Here is a 22,018-nt window from a genome sequence, read left to right as displayed (position 1 = left end):
TGTCAATATTTAATTTAGAATTTATTTGAATGACTCTTCATTTAAAGCACTCAAATACTTTATCATGAGTCCTTCATATATATAATTTTTTCAAGTGTTTTTTAAAATCTAATTATGTTAAAATTTATTTTTAATAATTCATCAAATGTATTCAAATGACAGTGAAATAGAACAATAAATAACGTAATTAATTTAATTTAGAATTTAAACGAAAGTTCAAGAAAATTATTAAAATGGAAAAAACAATTGATATTAATATTAAGGAAATTTAATAGTATGTCTTTTTAAAAAATAGCTCAAACATTTAAGAACATGGAGATGACTTATTGATACATATAAATTAAATATAAATATAAATATAATATTAATTATTAATTAATAGACTAAATGTGAAATTACCACGTATGTTACCTAATAATGAAAATAAGTAAACATGTGAAGGGTAATAATGTCCGTTCACAATGAGAAAACTTTTCAATGATCCACACTTTTATAGGTATATAGATATATATATATATATAATTTGAAAATATCTCCAAAATTTTCCAATCCAAAGGGTTCGATTTATTGCATAATGATAACCTCAGTCACTAGATTTTGACATTTTCTTGAGCATACCTTTCCCTCTAATAACATTCGAAGCTTTCTCATTCTTCATGATCCGATGAAACAAGGTAGCTCTATCTTCTTCAACGATTTCTCTCAGCAATTCATCTTCGATTTTCGGGGCTTGCCAATGGGATGGATCCTCCACATGTTCTTCACTAAATATCATATCTGAAACCCACTCCTTCCAAGTCGTCCGGCTGTGTTTTTCTTCTTCTAACGTCCCGGTCGCCAGCAGTTGGTACACGTAAACGACCTTATTCTGACCCGGTCGGAAAGCTCGAGCAATTGCTTGCTTGCTTTTCGAAGGGTTCCATTCTGAATCAAGTAAAATAACTCGAGATGCAGCTGTCAAACTGATGCCTTCAGCACAAGCTGTTATCGAGGCGAGCATGACTTTTGATGGCCCTCCTGGCTCTTCAAATTTGTCCATGACTCGACCCCGCTCGAAAAGTTCGATGTCACCTTGGAGAACTAGCACTTCTCGACCCTTACGCCACCCATAAAACCTCTCAAATATCTGTAGAAACAAGTTGATTGGGGCAATATTGTGGCAAAATATCAGCACCTTTTCGTTTCTCATAATGCATCGCGGAATGAGGTTCATGACAAATCGGACCTTCGAACCCGACTTCATATCAAACTTATATTGCTCAAGGTGGTCCAGCTCGTCCGAGCTACAATAGTTACGAGAGCATGATGTAGTTTTTATCAACCAAGGATGGATCGCTCCGAGAGTTATTAACAACTCGAGTTCCAACGGAAATCCCTTGTAGACTGGTCTTTGATTCTGAAGTTTTAACAAGATGTCTTGTTGAAGACTGGTGGATTTCATCATCAATGTGTAGCATTGTAAGCCAGGGAGTCTATCCGAGCTTCCCCCCTCATAAACATCTATGAATTTACTTGTCAGTTTCTTTAAAGTCTTCAAAGCTTGTGCCCTTTCTTCTCCCTTATTCGAGTCGATTTTCTTGGATATTTTATCAATCAGAAGCTTTCTTCCCCGGTTTTCGAGAGAAAACTGTGTTTGTCGCTCTTTATTTCTCTTCTCGTACTTGGGATCCAGCTCCCTCAAAACCTCGTTCACAAAAACAGGCCTAGCCAAACAAAGGGTGTTGAAATATTCACCAAAATTATTCTGAAACAGCGTACCCGAAAGCAAAACACGAAGCCTCGTATTAACCTTCATCAACCCTTTCCTAAGTCTCGATTTCGTGCTCCTTGGATTATGCCCTTCGTCAAGTATCAAGATTCCGGGACATTGCTTCAGTAATTGAGCCATATATTTCCTATGGGCGTAATGCGAATCTTCACGAGTCAAAGTTAAGAAAGATGTATAACCCATTAGTAGAATGCTCGGATGAGAAAGCCATTTCTGCATCTTTTCCAAGCAGTCGAGAACATGGAGCACGTCTTGATTGCGTGGAAGGCCCGGAGCTAACTTCAGTCTCTGCTTCAAAACTTCGCCTTTATACGTTTGACCACCATGGATCTGATAAACCGGGATTGGTACCTTCCACTTTATTATTTCTTTATACCATGTATATAGTGTGGTTTTCGGTGCAAGGACGAGTGGCCGAGATCCCGGAAACAATTTCAGGTAGCTTACAAGAAAAGCAATGATAAGCAAAGTTTTACCGGCTCCGGGAGTGTGGGAAATTACACAACCACCCCTTTTCTTTTTCTTCTTTTCCATTCGGGACGGCACCAAAGAACCAGCAATGTTTCGCCACAGGAATTCAAATGCTTTCTTTTGGTGGAACCGTAATTTAGGTTTGAGCTCGGGTATCAAGGCCCACACGTTGTTTTCACCTTGGCCCTCAACAGAAGGAGTGATCGAGGGACCAGGAATGCAAAATTTATCTAGTTCACCATGTTCACTTATTTTACTTTCTGAATTGTCCTCTGCAGTTTGATCCTTGTTTGAATTCAAGGGTAGAGTGGATGACTGCAAGAGGAAAACAAATAGTGAGGATCTGAAACAAGTTCCGATACAAAAGCTCCTTACTTGAAAACTAATTTCACTACGCAGTATTTTCAAAACAGCATTTTTTTATGATTCTGCTTCAATGCGAAGCCACTCATGATACACATGGTATAACAAATCTAGTCCATGTAATGCCATAATAAATAAGTTTGCATCAATGCGGTATGAAAAATCCAAACTCGACTTACAAATGGTGGCAAGAAATCCTTTATTTCAGTCTCCACAAACCCGCATAATCGGCAAACAGTTCCAATTTGCTCATTGAGTCGGATATCGTGTTCACAGATGTATTCACTTTTCTTACTCGACTTTTTATCTTCAGGACTAGGTTGAGCATTGGTATCCTGTAAAAAATTCACGAACATTGGCAGCAACTTACATGAATTTAGTACAAGCACAAATCAAGGTTGTAAAATTATACCTCGTTATCATCAAGCAGAAACCATGACGCAAGCGCAAGTTCCATTTCCTTCCACAACATGTCGATTTCCGAGATTTCTTCTTCGTCATTTCCTATCGGTTTCTCTTCTCTTTCTACCTCATTCGGGACTTTTGTTGACTGGCACTCTTTCCACTGATCAACCACAGGGACCTGCTCTGGTTCATTTTTAAGAGTTTCATCTATGTTAATCATGCATCTTCGGATCAACTCCCGGCATATTTGTGCACTTGCCGAACCCTTTCTAAGACCTCTCACATCATATATACTCTCTCTTACATAAACACAGTCCCTCGTTAAACTAACAGCATCACTGTTTCTCCTACTGTAATGCTTACGCGAGCCCTTCCCTCCCCCTCGACGACTACGCTCAACCTCCTTGAAGTTAAAATCAAATGTGTTCTTCTTACGTACAGATGCCAAATCAGTCATTGCAAAGTATTTTGAAACCATTTCTCCTATATTTTTCGACTGGTATTCGGGGAATTTGAAATTGGGAAAATCTTGGTCATCAAAATCCGAATCATTTTCAGCAGCTGTGCCTGAGGGAATGACGGCATGTTGATCTACGTTATTCACGGTTCCATATTCTTTCCGAGGACGCTTAGACAAACCCAATTTCATACTGCCATACATCTTCCGTTTATAAGACCTAACCCAATCTTCATCACCACTGTGCTTCTTAAATTCGTCATCGGACTGAACCGACAGTGCTAGGGGCAAGTCATCATACTCGTCATCGTCCATGGAAACATCATACTTATGCCTCTTGCTTTCACCTAACCTAGTCACCACAAAGTCATAATCAAGATCATCAGGCCCCATATACCGATCTGGTTGTATGATTCGACGTTTCGACCTCCGTAACTCCGTTAAATCATATGAAGACAATGATTCATTTTCATGCCCATCAGACCCGTCATCAAGGACTTCTGGATCAAATTTTAAAATTACGGGGGTTAATATCTCATTGTCCACCTTGAAATTCATGACATAAGAATGACTCTGAAGATTCTTTTCATCTTTCTCCAGGTTATGTTCAGAAATCATGTAAACAACATGATTCCGTATAGATCTTATGTCAAATGCCGTTTGCTTCAGAACAGATGAAACAAGGAACCATGAAATATCGGTCAAGAATCTCCCCATAAACAGTTTAGCCCTCTGCAGTGAAAAACAGTCCTCGGTGTATCTCCACCGAAAATAGTTACCATCGCAGGGTTTCTGTTCGAGTTTCTGAAGAACGTAAATCTGATCAATATTCAACAACCTTGTTTCTTTACTAAGTTTTTTGTTTCCCAGAAGGATATCGGGGCCTTGGTCGATGTAGAAGCTGACATAGAACTGGCAAGTACACTCAGTATCATGAGGTTTCCTCTGGATAGACCTTATTTTTGCATCAATCCACAGCTACAACACAATGCGAAAGGTGACTTAAATAGAGATTTTCACGAAAAATATCCCCTAGGCAACAGATATAAAACCAAAAATAGATTATAGGCTTCAATATAACCTCTCAAAAATATAAGTTCGCCCAATTTTCATATATTCCAACATAAAATTCAAATTTTTGTCATAACTTATGATTTGTCTATTGTTATATTATATTCTAAAATTCTATACTTCATGTTATAGAATGAAAGTAGCTCACCAAATATTAAATACAAGATAAATATGATTGTCACCTTATATACCCTAATGTGCCACAATATCTACGTAAAAAGAGATCTCACTAAGAAAACAAAACAAAATATACATTCCATTCTTCTGTACAAGCTCCAAAACAGCATTAAATACAAAACTTGAAATTGCCAGAAATAAAACCAAACATTCCACGATATTGAATAAGCTAAGAGCATTTGAATTCTAGACTATGACATATTGTTAGAATATTTTTTACCCTAAAGTTTTGTCGAGTTGTTTTAGGAAACAAAGTACTACTTTGATGTCCGACCGCTGAGACAAAAGTCCGACAGCTCCAAGTGCACTTATCTTTCAAGCTGCTGAACATTTAAGTTCTGACCATCATGCATTTATTTTAGGTCCGTTACTTGTTCTAAACGCCGGTCAAAAAGTGTGCAATTCAATAAAAATAAGTTACTTCCAATCGTTCAGAGAACCAGTTTTAGTATGAAGTAACAGTAACTACTCCTGATGTGACAGAAAGTTTCTTAGTTTGTCCAGAAGTCAAACAACTTTTCAGAGATTATTCAAGGTAAAGACGAAAAAGCAAACTGAACATTAAATGAAATTTTATTGCAGTGTACGATGTTGATAGAGACAAGGCCAATTTGTCGAGAACAACTAGTACAAGTATTCGTTGGAAAGCATTTTGATTGTTGAAGACTTCAACTATATATATATGAACTCTGAAGAGCAAAAATCAACTCTGAACAATCCGCATTCTTTTGCATTTGCTTAGCATCTACTTCAAAGACTTCATAGCACACTAAAGAGATCTTATCTTCAAACTACTATTTCAAGCACAAGCTTATCAGAAATTCTATCAGATCTTTCAAGTATCAATCTGTGCCACATCAACAACTTAAGCCGTCAAATCTTGCTGTTGGGTTTTGAATTTGTTGTCTGGTGAACTGAGGGTTCTTAGACATCCAGATTTGTAAAGTGATTACTAAGAGTTTCAGTTAGGCAGTACTAAGTTCTAAATGAAGTGGATTGTTACAAGATGTAAAACCAAAGTCTTTTAGTGAAAATCTTCCTAAGTGGAAGAAGGGGTGACGTAGGAGTTTTATCTCCGAACATCCATAAAAACACTTGTGATATTTCTTTACGTACTTTATGTCCTTGTATATTTCATTTCAAGTCGTTTCTTGTTAAACCGTGAAATATTGTTCATCCCTAGTCAAGCCGGACCATCTCCGCACTTACACTTTTAGTGGACCAGCAAGTCTAACCTTTCAAGAATATTTTGTAACAGCCTAAAAACTGCTAACAACGGTTCAAAGTCAATGATTTTTTAAAAGAGATTAGTCACCCTCTCTAAACTCTAATCCGATCCCAACACATATACATAAGGACAACTCTATATATAACACAAGAAACAAAATTCGTCTATTGAAAAAATTGTACTTACGGGATCAACATCTCTTTTGTCATCTTCATCATTTGAGTTTCCAGGAGTCCAGATCACACATATATCAACTCCTTGTCTTAAGAATGTCGTGCAATCGAACAAAGTCGCTTTTCTTGACTTTACACGGAGATGTGACATTGGAATGTCCTCTTCAACTACATTTCCGTTAAAAACAATATCCGTTGAGAAAGTTCCACCCCTAACTTTTAAGCGTTCCACAGGGTACCATGAATCACACCAAAATGCCTCAAAAGCTATAGAATCACAAAGACATCAATTTAAAAATAAAAAATATAAATAACGGAACAGGGAATAGATGTCAAAGGAAAAATAGTCTAGGATTGAGACATACGATTTGGATCAAATGGATGGTTGCTTTCATATATATTCTTCCTCTTCAAGATTACTTCGTCACTGAGTGGCACAATCTCCATGACCAAAGAACTGAGATTTCAGCACAATCCACCTGCTGTTTTTGGCCAGCAGAGTGACATAAGTAAATTAATTGCTTATCAACAAGATTCCTTTTATAGGTATTTCAGTACGCATCCTAAAAACTTGTGATACTTTAAGTGAAAGCCGAGCATTATAGAAACGCCAGCTATTGAAAGACGACTTACAATCGAAAAATATCAAGGTAAAATTTTATTTTACCAAATTCAGAACAAAATTTATCAGGACCTTCTGATAAATGCACACATGGAAAAAAAGGGAAAATATCTTAAATGTTTTCTAAAATTCGAGTTTCATCCCCCCATATTTTAATCTTGCGTCCACATTGTCTATAACTATATCCAAAGTAATGTTGTAAGTTTCCTGAAAAAGTTCAATCTTTTGTCACCTAATGACATTAAATTGTTCCTACTCGGCCCGGCTCGCCCCCTGCCTTCGTACCAGAAATATGAATTCAGACCATACATATGCTGATGAACGCTGACATTAATGAGAGCCCAATTATTAGTTAAACTTTCCCTTAAAAGAGAAAACAGCAGCACTTTCATCCCTCTGTTTTTCTCCTGGATTTTACCTCTGAACAAACAAAAATCCCAAGCACCAACTGGGGAAAGAATCAATTACCTAAAATACTCCAAAACAGAAAACACTGAAAACAATTAAAAAATTACCTAATTCAGAGAAAATAATTCAACCTTTTCAATTCCTGTGTTCAATCCCAGATTTTTTCATCCTCCCCTATAAAAGGAAAACCAAAATAATCAATAAAAAAACCCAATGATCCCTGATCAGAAATTAAAAGATCAGTAAAAACAGAAGCAATAATCAAAAAAATAGAATAATAGGTCAATTAAATCGTGACAGAAAACTGAAAATCCTGGGAAGAAAACCAATTCCGGCTGTGGAGAAGGTTTACACTTATATCAAGCAGCAATAAATGAAACCCAGAAAAGCTCAGCTGTATCCACAGAAATGTGAGTAAATTGGCGCAATAATAACGAGAGTGAGCCAAGCAGGCAAGCACTGACTGATGACACAAAAATAAATGATGGGGGCAGTGAGAGAATCCAGTAACAAAGAAATAAAGAAGAAAAAGCACTGTAAAAAGTTATTGGAGATTGTGTATCTTGTCTGGGTTTCTGCATTAAAACCCGGAAAGAGATGCAGCAGGTTGTTGAAAAAAAGCTGGTTGGGAGTCGCGCCGGAAGAAGCGGATGGTCAAGATTTCGAGATTCGATGAATCCGACGGTGGGAGTTGGTGGGTGGTGGGTCCCTGAGTTTGTCGAAAGGAGCACCACTCGAAAATGCCATGGATTCCCACGGAAAATCGAGGTTCGTAAATTGGCCCTTTTTTTTTTCTTCTGCGCCAGTTTGAGAATCTATGAGAGTAAATTTCCCATTTCCACCGTACATCGTAGTAGTCTCTATTTCACTTGTTGGCTCAGCTGGCTTCTGCTCTGACAGAGTTAGGTCATGCAAATCTGCCATTTAATGCTTTGCTAACGGAGGATCTCACAATTAATTAACTGATTTCGATAAAGTAGGAATTATTATTTTGCAAAATTTATATTCATAGACCACGACTTATATATAGAATCCTCGAAAACAATATAAATACGAGGAGATTAACTAGAATCGCTAATCATGAAATAACCAGTAACGGGTATTATAAATTATGATATAGTCGATCAAATATGTAGATAATCATCGAAAGTAATGTCAATAATGTTATAATAGATGTCACATAAGTCAACGGTTGACTAACAAATTTATAGACTCAGTTGTAATAAACAATCTTTATTTTAATATAATTTACATTTCATGGTTTCATTTCATTTTATCTATATAGTCATGCAGTAGAACCCGAAAAATCAGATTACGTATAAGCCATGCATAATTGCTACTATTTAAATAAAAAAATGAATTTTTATAAATATACGAAGTGTTTGATTTATTTTAATAATTTTAAAAGTAGATGTTTAGATTTATCTTTCCAGGATAAATACACGATGCCGGTTAATAATAAGAAAGACATTCCTAAATTTAAGTTAAGTCAAAGTATAATTTAATTTAAAGAAAAAGAATGTCCTTGGGATTTAATAATTGGTAAATAAGTTCTTTTGGTTAATATTTAATTAAAGCTTAAAAAAAATATGTAAATAAATGGAGGATGAATTAAGCTAGGTATAAAACAGTCAAGAAATTTAAACATAACATTTAAATACATAAATTTTAAGTCAAGCATGCCATGCAATGTTCTATTCTAAATTAAATTGTAATTCATTAAAAATATATATAATAAGTGTATCAAACCTTAAGAATTTAAAATGCAAGATTTAAAACACTATTATACCATGCAAGAAGTAGTAATAATATTTGGTTAAGACAATTCAAAAATTGTAGTAGACCTCATTCAAAGTTAACACTAAATGGTTTTATGATGCATTCACTTTTTATCTTTAAGCTCCATAGTTATGGGTAATTCAAACACCATAATTAACCTTAATCCTTCCTCAACAAGTTACAAGCAAACTCACGTGTAATGCAACAAAAACAAATGCAAGAATCCATCGGCAACAAGGAAGGAGGAGAATTTCAAACTATTCAACTTCTTGCACTTGTAACTCCCCACCTAAATGCATATTATGACCCCTTAACACCTCCTTTATCATTCACCTTCATCCCTAACATCATCTACACTAATATGCTCGAAATTATCAGAAGAAACACAGCTGAAAATCGTGCATAGCAGCAGAAATAAAATAGGAAACAAAGCAAACACAACTCCGACTCCGCCGCTCGTATTCGTCGTATTGATTTGTTTTCTTCAAAACAAATTTCCAAGCATGTATATGTTGTTTCTTTGCTCTTCAATCAAGTCCTATAAATATTTTTAAACATTATATGTTCAAGATTCATGAGGCAAAACGAAATTATGGCAGCAACATTTTCGAAAAAAATCTGCACAGGTCCTCGGCATTGGCTTATGTTTTTGTTTGAAATGTTTCTTGTGATTTCAGGAGTTGTTTCGGTTCCAGGCTCCCAAGGCTGATTATAGGCATGATTTAGAGTATGTTAGGGGGTTTTTGGTTCATGTGTTTCAGTCCATACACTCAAGAACGAAAGAATGACAGCAACTTTCCCTTAGGTGCAATAATGAGTCACGGTTTTGGTCATTTGGGTGGTTAAGGTGTGTGTTCTAATCTTGGCTGTCCTAGAGGCTGTAGCCATGGTTAGAACTCTCACTTACCATGTCTAGGACGTGACCAAGGTGTCCTTTCAAGGTTTGGTTCATGGTTCCTTCAAAATTTTTAAACAACAACACAAGTGCATATTTCGGTCTTTCCATTTCCTGTGTGAGTGTGTTTCGGTTTTGGGGTGTGGTTTGGTTTGTGGTTGGCTTCTAGCCCTTAGTCATGGTCCAAGTCATGCCTTAGGATGTTGGTAAGAGTCTTTGGGTGGTCGTTCAAGCCCTTGGTCATTAAATTTCAGAATTTCCCCTCAAATACACAAGCTGCTCCTGCTGTAATTTGACAGCAACTTGCTGTTCGGTTCATGAGGTTGGTTTGAGTTCTTGGTCGGCTTTTAGTCCATGGCCTTGGACTGGACAGTACCTCAATGAGTTAGAAAAGTCATGTTTTTGGCCGTTCGTGATTTGGTCGAGTTTAGAGGTCGTACGAGAATTTACGGTGAATGGTGCCAAAATGACTCTCGAAAGAGTGTTTTATGTTTTTGGATTCCTTTCACCCATTTTCGTGTTTTACAGTCATTATGCATATTTTTCAGTATGTTTGAGGTATTTTAATCATGGTTAAACGTCAGTTTAATGTTGGTTCGGGTTGGTACGAAGCCATGATTAAAAATCAAGTTATTGGTTCTATTCGTCTCGTTTTTAGTTCGATTGTAAAGTTTTTGTCGAGTTAAGATTTATTGCATGTGTCACATATTATAATTAAGTCGCAGCAAGCCTGGGAACGATCCAACTCATCCGGTAAAAATAAGGTTATAATTATATTACGTGCATAAAAATATAAAATGTTTATTTTTGAGATATATGCTATATGTCTTGTGGTCACCTTATGCTTATGGGTTTGGAAGTCGGTAGGCGCAACCGAGGACCTCTCCGCCCGGTGACTTACGACCGGTTTATGATTATGTATGGGTACAGACATCCAGTCCAAGGGCTGTGATTGATCTCTACCGCCCAGTATACTGTGGTTTAGTCTGATCAGGCGCTTACGTTATGTTATGGGCCACTTGCTTAGAAACATATCTCTACCAGAAAAATTATGTTATGTTATGACAGAGCTCTATTGAGCAAAGCTTTTACGTATGAACTTTCAGATATGCACGTAGTTATAATTATTCATGATACTATTTTCACCGTACGCTTTACGATACTTTATTTTTACGTTGCATGCGATTTTATGATATATTTACTTGTTATTCACGATATATACATATTGAGTCTTTAGACTCACTAGACTTGATTGTTGTAGGTGTTGATGAGGTCGAGACCGCAGGTGGAGACCAGTGAGCTGTAACGTCCCGAAAATCAGACTACGTATAAGCCATGCATAATTACTGTTATTTAAATTAAAATGATTTTTATGCATGAGAGTTTAAATTCATTCTTTTAAATTTATTGAGTCATGATTATTTATTTAAAAAAAAATAGATGTTTAGTTTTATCTTTTCAGGATAAATACGCGAGGCCGGACCGGAGTTTGGAGATTAAATATAAGATTAATAATAAAAAAAATATTCCTAAATTTAAATTAAGTCAAGAAATAATTTAATTTTAAGAAAAAGAATGTTTTAGGATTTATTAATTAATTAGAGCTAAGTTATTAAATAAGTACTTTAGGTTAATATTTAATTAAAGCTTAAATTAAAATATGTAAACAAGTGGGGATAAATTAATCTAGGTATAATATAGTCAAGAAATTAATCATAGCATTTGAATATTTAAATTTGAGGTCATGAATGCCATGCAATAATCTAACCCAAATTTAATGTGTAAATTCACTAAAATATATAATGAGAGTGCTAAACTTTAAGCAATTAAAATACTAGATTTAAACAATAAAATACCATGCAAATTAGCAATAATAATTTTGAGTCCAACATTTAAAATAATTCAAAGGTTAGTAACACCCCATTTAAACCACTCCTAATTACACTTCATGGTGTATTCATTTACCCTTTTAATTCACCAAGTAATGGTAATTCAAATATTATAGCACACCACATTCATCCTCATCTTACTACCTAGCATACCAACATGTATATGCAACAAAAATGAGGGAAAAGAATAGGCTAGCAAGGAATAAGAAAACATTTCAAACCATTCCACTTCTTGAGTTGTAACATCCCACCTTAATGCATGTTATGACCCATTTAACACTACTTATAACATTCATCTTCATCACCTACATATCCTACACCTATATGCTCGAAAATATCAAGAGAAACCAGCTGCCATAGTCGTGTAAGAATAGCAGCAATAATAAGGAAAATAATGAAGAATCCTTCGGCAGCAAGGGGTGAAGGGAAATCAATTCAATCCCATTCAACTTCTTGCACTTGTAACTCTCTACTAAATGCACTTCAAGACCCCTTTAACACCTCCTATATCATACACCTTCATCCCTAACATCAACTACACCCCTACATTCGAAATATCAGAAAGAACAAGCTGCTGAATTCGAGAGAACAACAGCAGAAACAAGAAGGAAAAGCCAACTTCGATTCCGTCGCATCGTATTGTCGTTTTGATTTGTTTTTGTCAAAACAAATTCCAGACATGTATATATTGTTTCTTTGCTCTTCAATCAAGTCCTATAGATATATTTAAACCATTATATAAGCAGGATTCAAGCAAGCAACAAGAAAATGACAGCAACTTTCCAAGCAAAAATCTGTACTGAATTTCTTGGCTCTTTTGGTTTTCAACTTCATGGTTTGGTGTGTTTTGTTGCTTATAGGGAGTGGCTCGTTTTCCAGGCACATATGGCTGCTTCTAGGAATGTTTTAGAGTGTGTTAGGGTGTCGTTGGTTCGTTGGTTTAGGTCCATACACTCAGGAGAAAGAAGTGGCAGCAACATTTCCATGAGTACAGTTTTTGTGCCAAGGTTTCTGTCATTGAGTTGTTTAATGGTTGTGTCGAATCTTGGCTGTCCTAGGGGCCGTAGCCATGGTTATAACTCTACCTTAACATGTCAAGGACGTCACCAAATCATCCCTTCAAGGATTGGTTCAAGAATCCATCAACATTTCACCAAAACATCCCAAGCACATTTCGGTTTCATCATGTTTCTTTGTGAGTAACTTTCGGTTTTTGGAGGTGTTTGATGGGTTGTGGTTGGCTTTTAGCCCTTAGCCATGGTCCAAGCCATGCCTTAGAATGTTGGTAAGAGTCCTTGGGTGGTGATTCAAGCCATTGGTCAATAAATTACAGAGTTTACACCACAAACACACAAGTTGCCACTGCTGGATTTTTGACAGCAACTTTCATCTTGGATTTTGGTGCTTGTTTGAGTTCTTGGTTGGCTTTTAGCCCATGGCCTTGTACTGGACAGTACCTTAATGAGTTAGGAAAGTCTTGTTTTTGGCCGTTTGTGATTTGGTCGAGTTTAGAGGTCGTACGAGAATTTACGGTGAAAGGTGCCAAAATGACTCTCGAAAGAGTGTTTTATGTTTTTGGATTCCTTTCACCTATTTTCGTGTTTTACAGTTATTATGCATATTTTTCAGTATGTTTGGGGTATTTTTAATCATGGTTAAACGTCGGTTTAATGTTGGTTCGAGTTGGTACGAAGCCATGGTTGAAAATCAAGTTGTTGGTCCGAATCGTCTCGTTTTTAGTTCTATTGTTAAGTTTTTGTCAAGTTAAGATTTATTGCATGTGTCACATATTAAAATTAAGTCGCAGCAATCCTGAGAACGATTCAACTCATCCGGTAAAAATAAGGTTATAATTATATTACGTGCATAAAAATATAAAATGTTTATTTTTTAGATATATGCTATATGTCTTGTGGCCACCTTATGCTTATGGGTTTGGAAATTGGTAGGAACAACCGAGGACCTCTCCGTCCGGTGACTTACAACCGGTTTATGATTATGTATGGGTACGGACATCCAGTCCAAGGGCTGTGATTGATCTCTACCGCCCAGTATACTGTGGTTTAGTCTGATCAGGCGCTTAGGCTATGTTATGGGCCACTTGCTTAGAAACATTATCTCTACCAGAAAATTATGATATGTTATGACAGAGCTCTATTGAGCAAAGCTTTTACGTATGATTTTTAGATATGCACGTAGTTATAATTATTCAAGATACGATTTTCACCGTACGCTTTACGATACTTTATTTTTATGTTGCATGCGATTTTATGATATATATTTACTTGTTATTCACGATATATACATGTTGAGTCTTTAGACTCACTAGACATGATTGTTGTAGGTATTGATGAGGTCGAGACCGCGGGCGAAGACCAGTGAGCGATCTTGGGACAGCAGTAGTAAACCCGAGGACCTCATGATTTAATTTATGCACCTTTTATCATTCAAACTCGATTTTAACATGTTGGATTATTTTTAAATTGTTGTTTGAAATACAATGTTGACTTCCGCTGTTATTTTAAAGTTAAAATTATTTACATGTTAATTTTATAAATGGAGCAAGTTATTTATTTATTTAGAAAAAATTTAAATAATTTCGCAAAATTATGAATACGAAATACGAGCCTCTACATGAGCGATCTTGGGACACCAGTAGTAAACCCGAGGACCTCATGATTTCATGATTTAGTTTATGCATATTTTATTATTCAAACTCAGTTTTAATACGTTAGATTATTTATAAATTTTTGTTTACGTTGGATTATTTTTAAATTGTTGCTCGAAAATTTTATTTACTTCCGCTGTTATTTTAAAGTTAAAATTATTTACATGTTTATTTTATAAATGAGGCAAGATGCTTATTTATTTATTTAGAAAAATTTTAATAATTCCGCAAAATTATGAATGCGAAATACGGGCCTTTACACATGCAATCGACATAGATAGTCCTTGATTATACTTTAATACAAATGAATCATAATTCGATCTTGAAACTCATTTGTAAACACTCAACGGGTCGGGTGGTGCCTGAACCAGTCGGAACCGGTTTTGGTTCCCAGATTTAAATCTCGGAACTAATTCGATCTTGGAATCAATTCGATCTTGGACCGGTTCGGTAATTTTTAGACCGGTTCCGGTCCGAATCGGACAGGTTCTGAGTTTCATGTTCGACTATTATTTTTTAATATAAAAGTATTTTTATTAATGAACATTTTTTTATTTAGTATTTTGTGTTGAAACAATACTGAATAATCGTAAAAATAAAATAATTGAAACATTTATTTTACAATTGAACATATAAAATTTATCATGATTTATTAAAATATATTTTAAATATTCCAGATCTTCGTCGGAACTTGAGATTTGAAATTCATCGATTGCTCCAGCGGTCCTATTTTTTTCGACTGCAAACCAATATTGTAGGCATGCTAGCATGGAAAGTGTTTTTGGCTTTAAATTTGTTCTTTGTTCGTCAATTATTCTTCTACATACTGAAAATGCTGATTCGGAAGCAACACTTGAACTTTGAACGGGTAGGACATCTCTTGCAATTGCCGATAAGACTAGATAAAGTTGAGAATTTATTTTCCACCAATCAAGATAACCGAAATTCTCCGTAGTCTCAATATATTGGCTTAGATAAATTTGGATCTCATTGTAATTTGGTGTTGTCGATGATTTTTCTTTGAACTTTTGTCGTTTCAAACTTTGAAAGAAGTTGAGTGCTCCACTTTTGCTTTTATAGGTCGGCCTCTCCTCAGGTTGCGCACTCGGTTCATTACATTGTTCACTAGCATACAAATCAAACAATTCTTTGGAGAGAATGCATGATTGACTTCTTTTGATCGTTAACATTCTTTCGAAGAAATTTAGACGTAATATAACGAGATCGATGCAGAAACGACATATTATACATGCCTTTTGATTATTAAAAGTACCGAAACGACGATACCGACGCGAGGAAAGATGCGAGGTTGAACCGGGACGAACGTGGCGCGATTTTCCTTGAAGGAAACTCACGAAAACTTGCTGGACAATTTAGAGAAGGGGGCGGCTGCTTCACTCACCAAGAACCCTAAGTTTCACTCAAAACTAGTTTCTGAAAAATCTGAAAAATAAAAATGTGTGTGGTGTGTTTAACGTGTAATTGTATGTGTGAGTGTGAGTGTGTGTGTGCGTGTGTTTTAACATAATTAAGGGGTATAAAATTGCTTAATTAAAAATTAACCACTAATTAATGTTAAATCGAGCACTAACTTTACTAGAATCCCTCAATAAAAATAAAGTACACACTTGCTAAACTTTAAAAGTTTTAAAACTCTAAAATTCCTAAATAAATAATTTAGGCTTTAAAAATGCTGAAACTTAACAAATTATTTAAAATGCCCCAAACTTAATTTAAAATACATCACCACGTTTTAAAATTACCAAAAATCGTCTCTAATCTCTTCTCCTTGATCCCGCATCGAATATTCGCCTGAAACATGAAACTCAAGAAAACATTTTAACGTGCATCACAAAAACATAATTAATTGATAATAATGCATTTTTAAATTAATCATGACCACTAAAATCATTTTAAATTTAAATAAATGATTTAACAATTAAATGAATGCATGAGTTATACGTTTAATGATTTTGGGCTTTACATGGAACACTTGCTTATCGTGTATCTCTATCTCCGAATCTAACCGGAGTACACAATGTGTTCAACGTTTCGATGCTGAGGAAGTATATGACAAATCCTTCGCATGTTTTGAGTTATGAGATGTTGCAACTTGCTCCAGATCTGTCATATGAAGAAAACATGTCTGAATTCTAGGCATACAAGAGCGGAGACTTCGGAACAAAGTTGAAACACCCCGTTCCCATGATAATAACATTTAAAAAAAATAACATACGCGGAAGCATTTCATTAAAAAGAGGAGAAACTAAATAGCATTCACATATAAAAATTTTCCAAGCTAGTAATATTACAAGTCACAAAATATTACCAACAAGTGGTCTAAAGTCATCCCCCACATAGGACTCATTTGATACAAAATATAGGATACCCATAATTCTTACTATACATCATTGAAAATCAATGTGCATTCAAAAGTTTTTCGCTTTTTCTATGCCATATGACTTCTTCTTCTTGGGACAATCCCTTTCAGTCTTTCTTATCACCTGCATCACATGACATTAACTGGAATGAGATATAACTCAGTAAGTAGAAAACTATAAATAACAAATACATATACATAGGCTTGGCTTGAAACATGGCTGTAGCAATGGCAATGAAATTGAATAATACTATCTTCAAATGGACAATAATATCAAAACAATAAAGATAGTATTTCTTAGCATGAATTAAAGAAAGGAAATGACAAGTTCTGTGACCTGTGACCTGTGGTAGTATCTCTTTGATATAAATATCAAAACTGTGAGAGATACTTCATAATCATGTGATTGGCCAATGACATGCATGAATTACTATCATTCCTTGGCTTTAATCAAAGGAAATCTCATTGAGGCAATAAATCAAACACCTAATAGGCACAAATATTTATTAGCCCCTTGATCAATGAATTCAATAATAATCCTTGAACAATGAATATGTAACAATATATATATCAAGTATACCAATGAAAGGAGCTAATCATCAATAAACATGGTTCATATACATATATTTGTCATGTGAGGACAAGGACAAGCTTCTACTTACAACCCAATAAACACTTGGTTGCTATGATAACTTCAATGGAATTCCTACAACATAATACATAATAACCATCAACAATCATCATCAATATCAAAGGAATCCATCAACTCAATATGAACCTTCATTTTCTTAAACTTGTCTAAACTAAATATAAGTTTCTTACCTTGTTGCTTGGAAATTGAGGTAGAAGAAGCTAAGAAATCTACTAGACTTGAAGGAGAGAAAATCTTTGAGGAAAGGGAGAAAGCTTGAACGATGGAGAGAAGGGAGAAAAGGTGATGAATGAGGAGAAATCTCTATAATCATATTTAAAAGGCTGATAATTCACCGAAAACGCATTTTAAAACATCAACTTTTGCACTTCTAGCGCCGCGGCGCCACTTCTTTGGCGCTGCTGCGCCTGCCCTTCGGCCTGGCTGCGCCAAATGCCTAGGCACTACCCTGCACTGCCCAGCAGCTTGCGTTGCGGTGCTGTCCCTGTACTATAAAGTCCTCACTAACACACTTAAAGTCCATCTTTTACCAATGCCATGCAATACCAATACCATATACTATCAATAAACTAACCAACCAAACACATGATCAAATCATCCATAAAACCATCTCAACAAGAATTCATTCATTTCCATATTTATCACAACTAACAAACATAATTCCCAAAAACAAGAAATATACTAAAACCATGTCAATAAACATAACCATAACCATATCCCTTAAACTCAATCACCAATACTATAGAATGCAATAGTTACAATAACATGATTCAATGGTTGGGATATTACAATCTCCTCTCCTTATAAAAATTTTGTCCCTGAAATTTGCTTACCGTCGAATAAATTTGGATAATGATGTTTCATTTCTTCCTCTGGTTCCCATGTAGCCTCTTCAATTATATGATTCTGCCATAGAACTTTTACAAGTCCAATTTCTTTGTTCCTTAATACTTTTACCTTGCGATCAAGAATTTGAACCGGTATTTCCTCATAGCTCAGGTTAGGTAAGAGATCCAATGATTCGTGCCGAAGAACATGAGATGGACTCGGAAGATACTTGAGGAGCATAGAAACATGAAAGACACTGTGTATTCGATCCAAGTCCGGTGGCAAGGCAAGACGATAGGCTCGGTCTCCAATCTTGTCAAGAATCTCAAACGGCCCAATGTATCGAGGACTTAGTTTACCTTTCATTCCAAATCGCATAACTCCCTTGAGAGGAGCCATCTTAATGAAAACATGATCACCAACCTCGAATGCCAAAGGCTGTCGTCGTAAATCGGCATAACTTTTCTGTCTAGACTGAGCGGTTTTCATTCGTTCTTGGATTAATACCACAACATCTGCTGTTTGTTGAATCAATTATGGGCCCAACATCTTCCTTTCACCTATTTCTTCCCAATACAAATGAAATCGGAACTTTTTTCCATATAAAGCCTCATAGGGAGCCATGCCAATTGAAGACTGATAGTTGTTATTATACATGAACTCGACCAGAGGCAATTTGGAATCCCAACTTCTCGGAAAATCAATTGTGCAGGCTCGTAACATATCTTCAAGAATTTGAATTACCCTCTCAGACTGCCCATCACTCTGAGGATGATATGATGTGCTAAAGGCCCACTTGGTTCCCAAGGCTATGTGCAAACTCTTCCAGAATTCAGAAGTAAATCTTGGGTCACGATCATATATGATTGACACATGGATTCCATGAAGACTTACAATCTCAGCTACGTAGACTTCAGCATGTTGGTTCATTGTAAACGTTGTTTTGACTGGGAGAAAATGAGCCAACTTGGTTAACCTATCAACAATTACCCAGATAGAGTTGTAACTTTTTGATGTTCTTGGAAGTCCCGTTACGAAGTCCATGGTGATGTGTTCCCACTTCCATTGAGGTATTGGGAGAGATAGCAAAGTTCCAGCAGGTCTTTGATGCTCAATCTTAACCTGCTGACAGGTTAGACATTCAGAAATAAATAACATGATATCTTTATTCATACCTGGCCACCAATAAAGACGTCGAAGATCCTGAATACATTTTGGTACTGCCAGGATGAATTGAATAAGGCGCTGAATGATCTTCAATAAGAACATCTTTTCGAATATTATCACCCATAGGAACACATATCCTACCTCGAAAAGTCAACAACCCATCACAGTTCAAACTAAACTCAGAAACTCCTATCAAATCACTCTTATTATTCAACTCTAATAACTGAATATCCAATTGTTGTTTCCTTAAAATTCGATCAATCAAAGTAGAGCGAAAAACTAATGCAGATAATTGATTTACCGTACCTGGAGATGCCAGAGTTATTTCATTCCTTTGCAAATCAAGTAACAACGGTTTCTGAATCATGGAACCCAATAAATAACTGGATTTACGACTTTAAAGCATCCGCAACCACATTAGCTTTTCCAGGATGATGGCTAATGGTGCAATCATAGTCTTTTACTAGTTCCAACCACCTCCGCTGCCTCATATTCAATTCTTTCTGTGAAAATAAATAACTCAAACTTTTATGATCTGTAAAAATTTCACACTTCTCACCATATAAATAGTGCCGCCAAATTTTTAAGGCGAATACTACAGCCGCTAACTCCAAACCATGCGTGGGATAATTCTTCTCGTATTCTTTTAGCTGACGAGAAGCGTAAACGATCACTTTCCCACGTTGCATCAATACAGCACCTAACCCCTGCTTTGACACATCTGTATAGACAACAAAATCATCAGTACCACAAGGAAGTACTAACACAGGGGCAGAAGCTAACTTATCTTTCAAAATTTGGAGGGCTTGTTGGCATTCTATGGTCCATTTAAATTTGATAGCTTTTCGTGTCATGCTCGTCAATGGCAATGCTATTTTCAATAAATTCGCTATGAAACATCTGTAATACCCTGCCAAACCAAGAAAACTCCGTACCTCTGAAACTGTATTTGGAATGGACCATTGCTTAATAGATTCAATATTGGATGGATCGATTGCTATTCCTTCTTTTGACATGATATGGCCCAAAATTGCCACTTGCTCTAAACAAAACTCACATTTCTTTAATTTCACATATAATTGCTTCTCTCTCAATGTCTGTAACACGATCCTTAAATGCTCACTGTGAAGTTCTCGTGTCTTAGAATATATCAAAATGTCGTCAATAAATACAATCACAAAAACATCCAAATACAGCTTAAAGACACGATTCATCAAATCCATAAACACTGAAGGAGCATTAGTTAATCCAAACGACATCACCAAAAATTCATAATGATCATACCTTGTTCTAAAGCAGTCTTGGGTATGTCCTCAGTTTTTACTTTCAATTGATGATATACGGATCGAAGATTGATTTTCGAAAACACGGTGGCCCCTTGCAATTGATCAAAAAGATCATCGATTCGAGGTAAATGATATTTATTTTTAATAGTTACCTTGTTGAGTTCGCGATAATCAATGCATAACCTCAACGATCCATATTTCTTTTTCACGAACAAAACCGGAGCTCCCCATGGCGAGGAACCAGGACGAATGAATCATTTATCTAATAGCTCTTGCAATTGAATTTTCAATTCTTTCATCTCAGTTAGAGCCATTCTGTATGGAGCTTTACAAATTGGGGATGTACCTGGGCTCAATTCAATAACAAACTCTACCTCTTTATCAGGAGGTAAACCAGGCACATCATCAGCAAATACGTCAGGATATTCTTGAACCACTTCAATATTCTGTAATTGCACATTACTGTCCCTATTCACATCTGATACTAAGGCCAGAAAACTAATACATCCCTTATTCAACAATTTAATAGCTTGCAAGCACGAAATAACGGGAGTATTTATTGATGAACCTAGACCAACAATTTTCATTATTCTCATGATCATCAGTTAAAAACTTCACGGTCTTTCCCACACAATCAATTACTGCACGATATGCAGATAACCAGTCCATACCCAATATAACATCAAAGGCAACCATCAAAATCACAATAAAATCAGCATATAACAATCTCGTACCCAGCTGTACTTAAGGATACTCGTAGGATAAATCTCATCACCAGAGGGCAACATAATATTGAAATGTAAAGACATGACAGTAGGTTCGCGAGATAAAGAGTGCATAAATACTTCAGACATAAAGGAATGAGTCGCACCGATATCAATCAATGTAACTGCTTCTTTGCCAGATATTAGAATATTACCTGATATGACCGAAGAATCAGGATTGGCACCCTCTTTTGTCATTGTGAAAATCCTGCCTTGAACATTTCCTTTGTTAGAGGAGAGAGCACACTTTTGTGATATATGCCCCATTTCTTTTTATCGATAACATCGACCACTCCCAACTAAACACTCACCTTTGTGTGCCTTGCCACACTTAGGACATAACGGTCGCTCCGTATCTGAAGAAGGTAAGGAAGGTTTATTGCGTTGCTCCATCTTGCCTTTTCCCTTATAGCCACCTCGAACATTAGTACTTGTCCCTTGCCCTCTAGCTTGAAAAGCTTGCCTTCTCATTTGCCGCTCCTTCTCTATCTCTTGTTCGTCATGCTTGGCAAGTAAGGCTCGCTCAACAATGTCTTGATAGGTGATCACTTTTGCCATGTGAACATC

At 36.0% G+C, this 22,018-nt stretch overlaps 2 protein-coding genes across 9 annotated transcripts; both read right to left on the bottom strand.

Moving 5' to 3' along the window:
• Nucleotides 1–541: 541 nt before the first annotated feature.
• LOC142533419 (SNF2 domain-containing protein CLASSY 1-like) lies at nucleotides 542–8,036 on the bottom strand. 8 transcript variants are annotated; one of them, XM_075640169.1, is made up of 7 exons: nucleotides 7,496–8,036; nucleotides 7,251–7,317; nucleotides 6,479–6,595; nucleotides 6,127–6,380; nucleotides 3,015–4,442; nucleotides 2,782–2,937; nucleotides 542–2,554 (listed from the first exon to the last, which is right to left on the bottom strand). In XM_075640169.1, the coding sequence occupies exons 3-7, from the start codon at nucleotides 6,558–6,560 to the stop codon at nucleotides 584–586; spliced, it is 3,891 nt and encodes a 1,296-aa protein (XP_075496284.1). In that variant the 5' UTR covers nucleotides 6,561–6,595; nucleotides 7,251–7,317; nucleotides 7,496–8,036; the 3' UTR covers nucleotides 542–583. The 8 variants fall into 8 exon arrangements, with proteins under 8 accessions (XP_075496284.1, XP_075496289.1, XP_075496287.1 ...); XM_075640174.1 differs by having other exon boundaries at nucleotides 6,479–6,592; XM_075640172.1 differs by having other exon boundaries at nucleotides 7,275–7,317.
• Nucleotides 8,037–18,098: 10,062 nt separating this feature from the next.
• LOC142533537 (uncharacterized) lies at nucleotides 18,099–18,723 on the bottom strand. Its single transcript, XM_075640348.1, has 2 exons — nucleotides 18,240–18,723; nucleotides 18,099–18,145 (listed from the first exon to the last, which is right to left on the bottom strand). Exons 1-2 carry the CDS (start codon nucleotides 18,721–18,723, stop codon nucleotides 18,099–18,101), a joined length of 531 nt encoding a protein of 176 aa, XP_075496463.1.
• Nucleotides 18,724–22,018: the final 3,295 nt, after the last annotated feature.

The sequence above is a fragment of the Primulina tabacum genome, chromosome 18 (assembly GCF_025594145.1).
Source record: "Primulina tabacum isolate GXHZ01 chromosome 18, ASM2559414v2, whole genome shotgun sequence".
NCBI lineage: Eukaryota > Viridiplantae > Streptophyta > Magnoliopsida > Lamiales > Gesneriaceae > Primulina > Primulina tabacum.
This window is presented reverse-complemented; position numbering and strand designations above follow the sequence as displayed.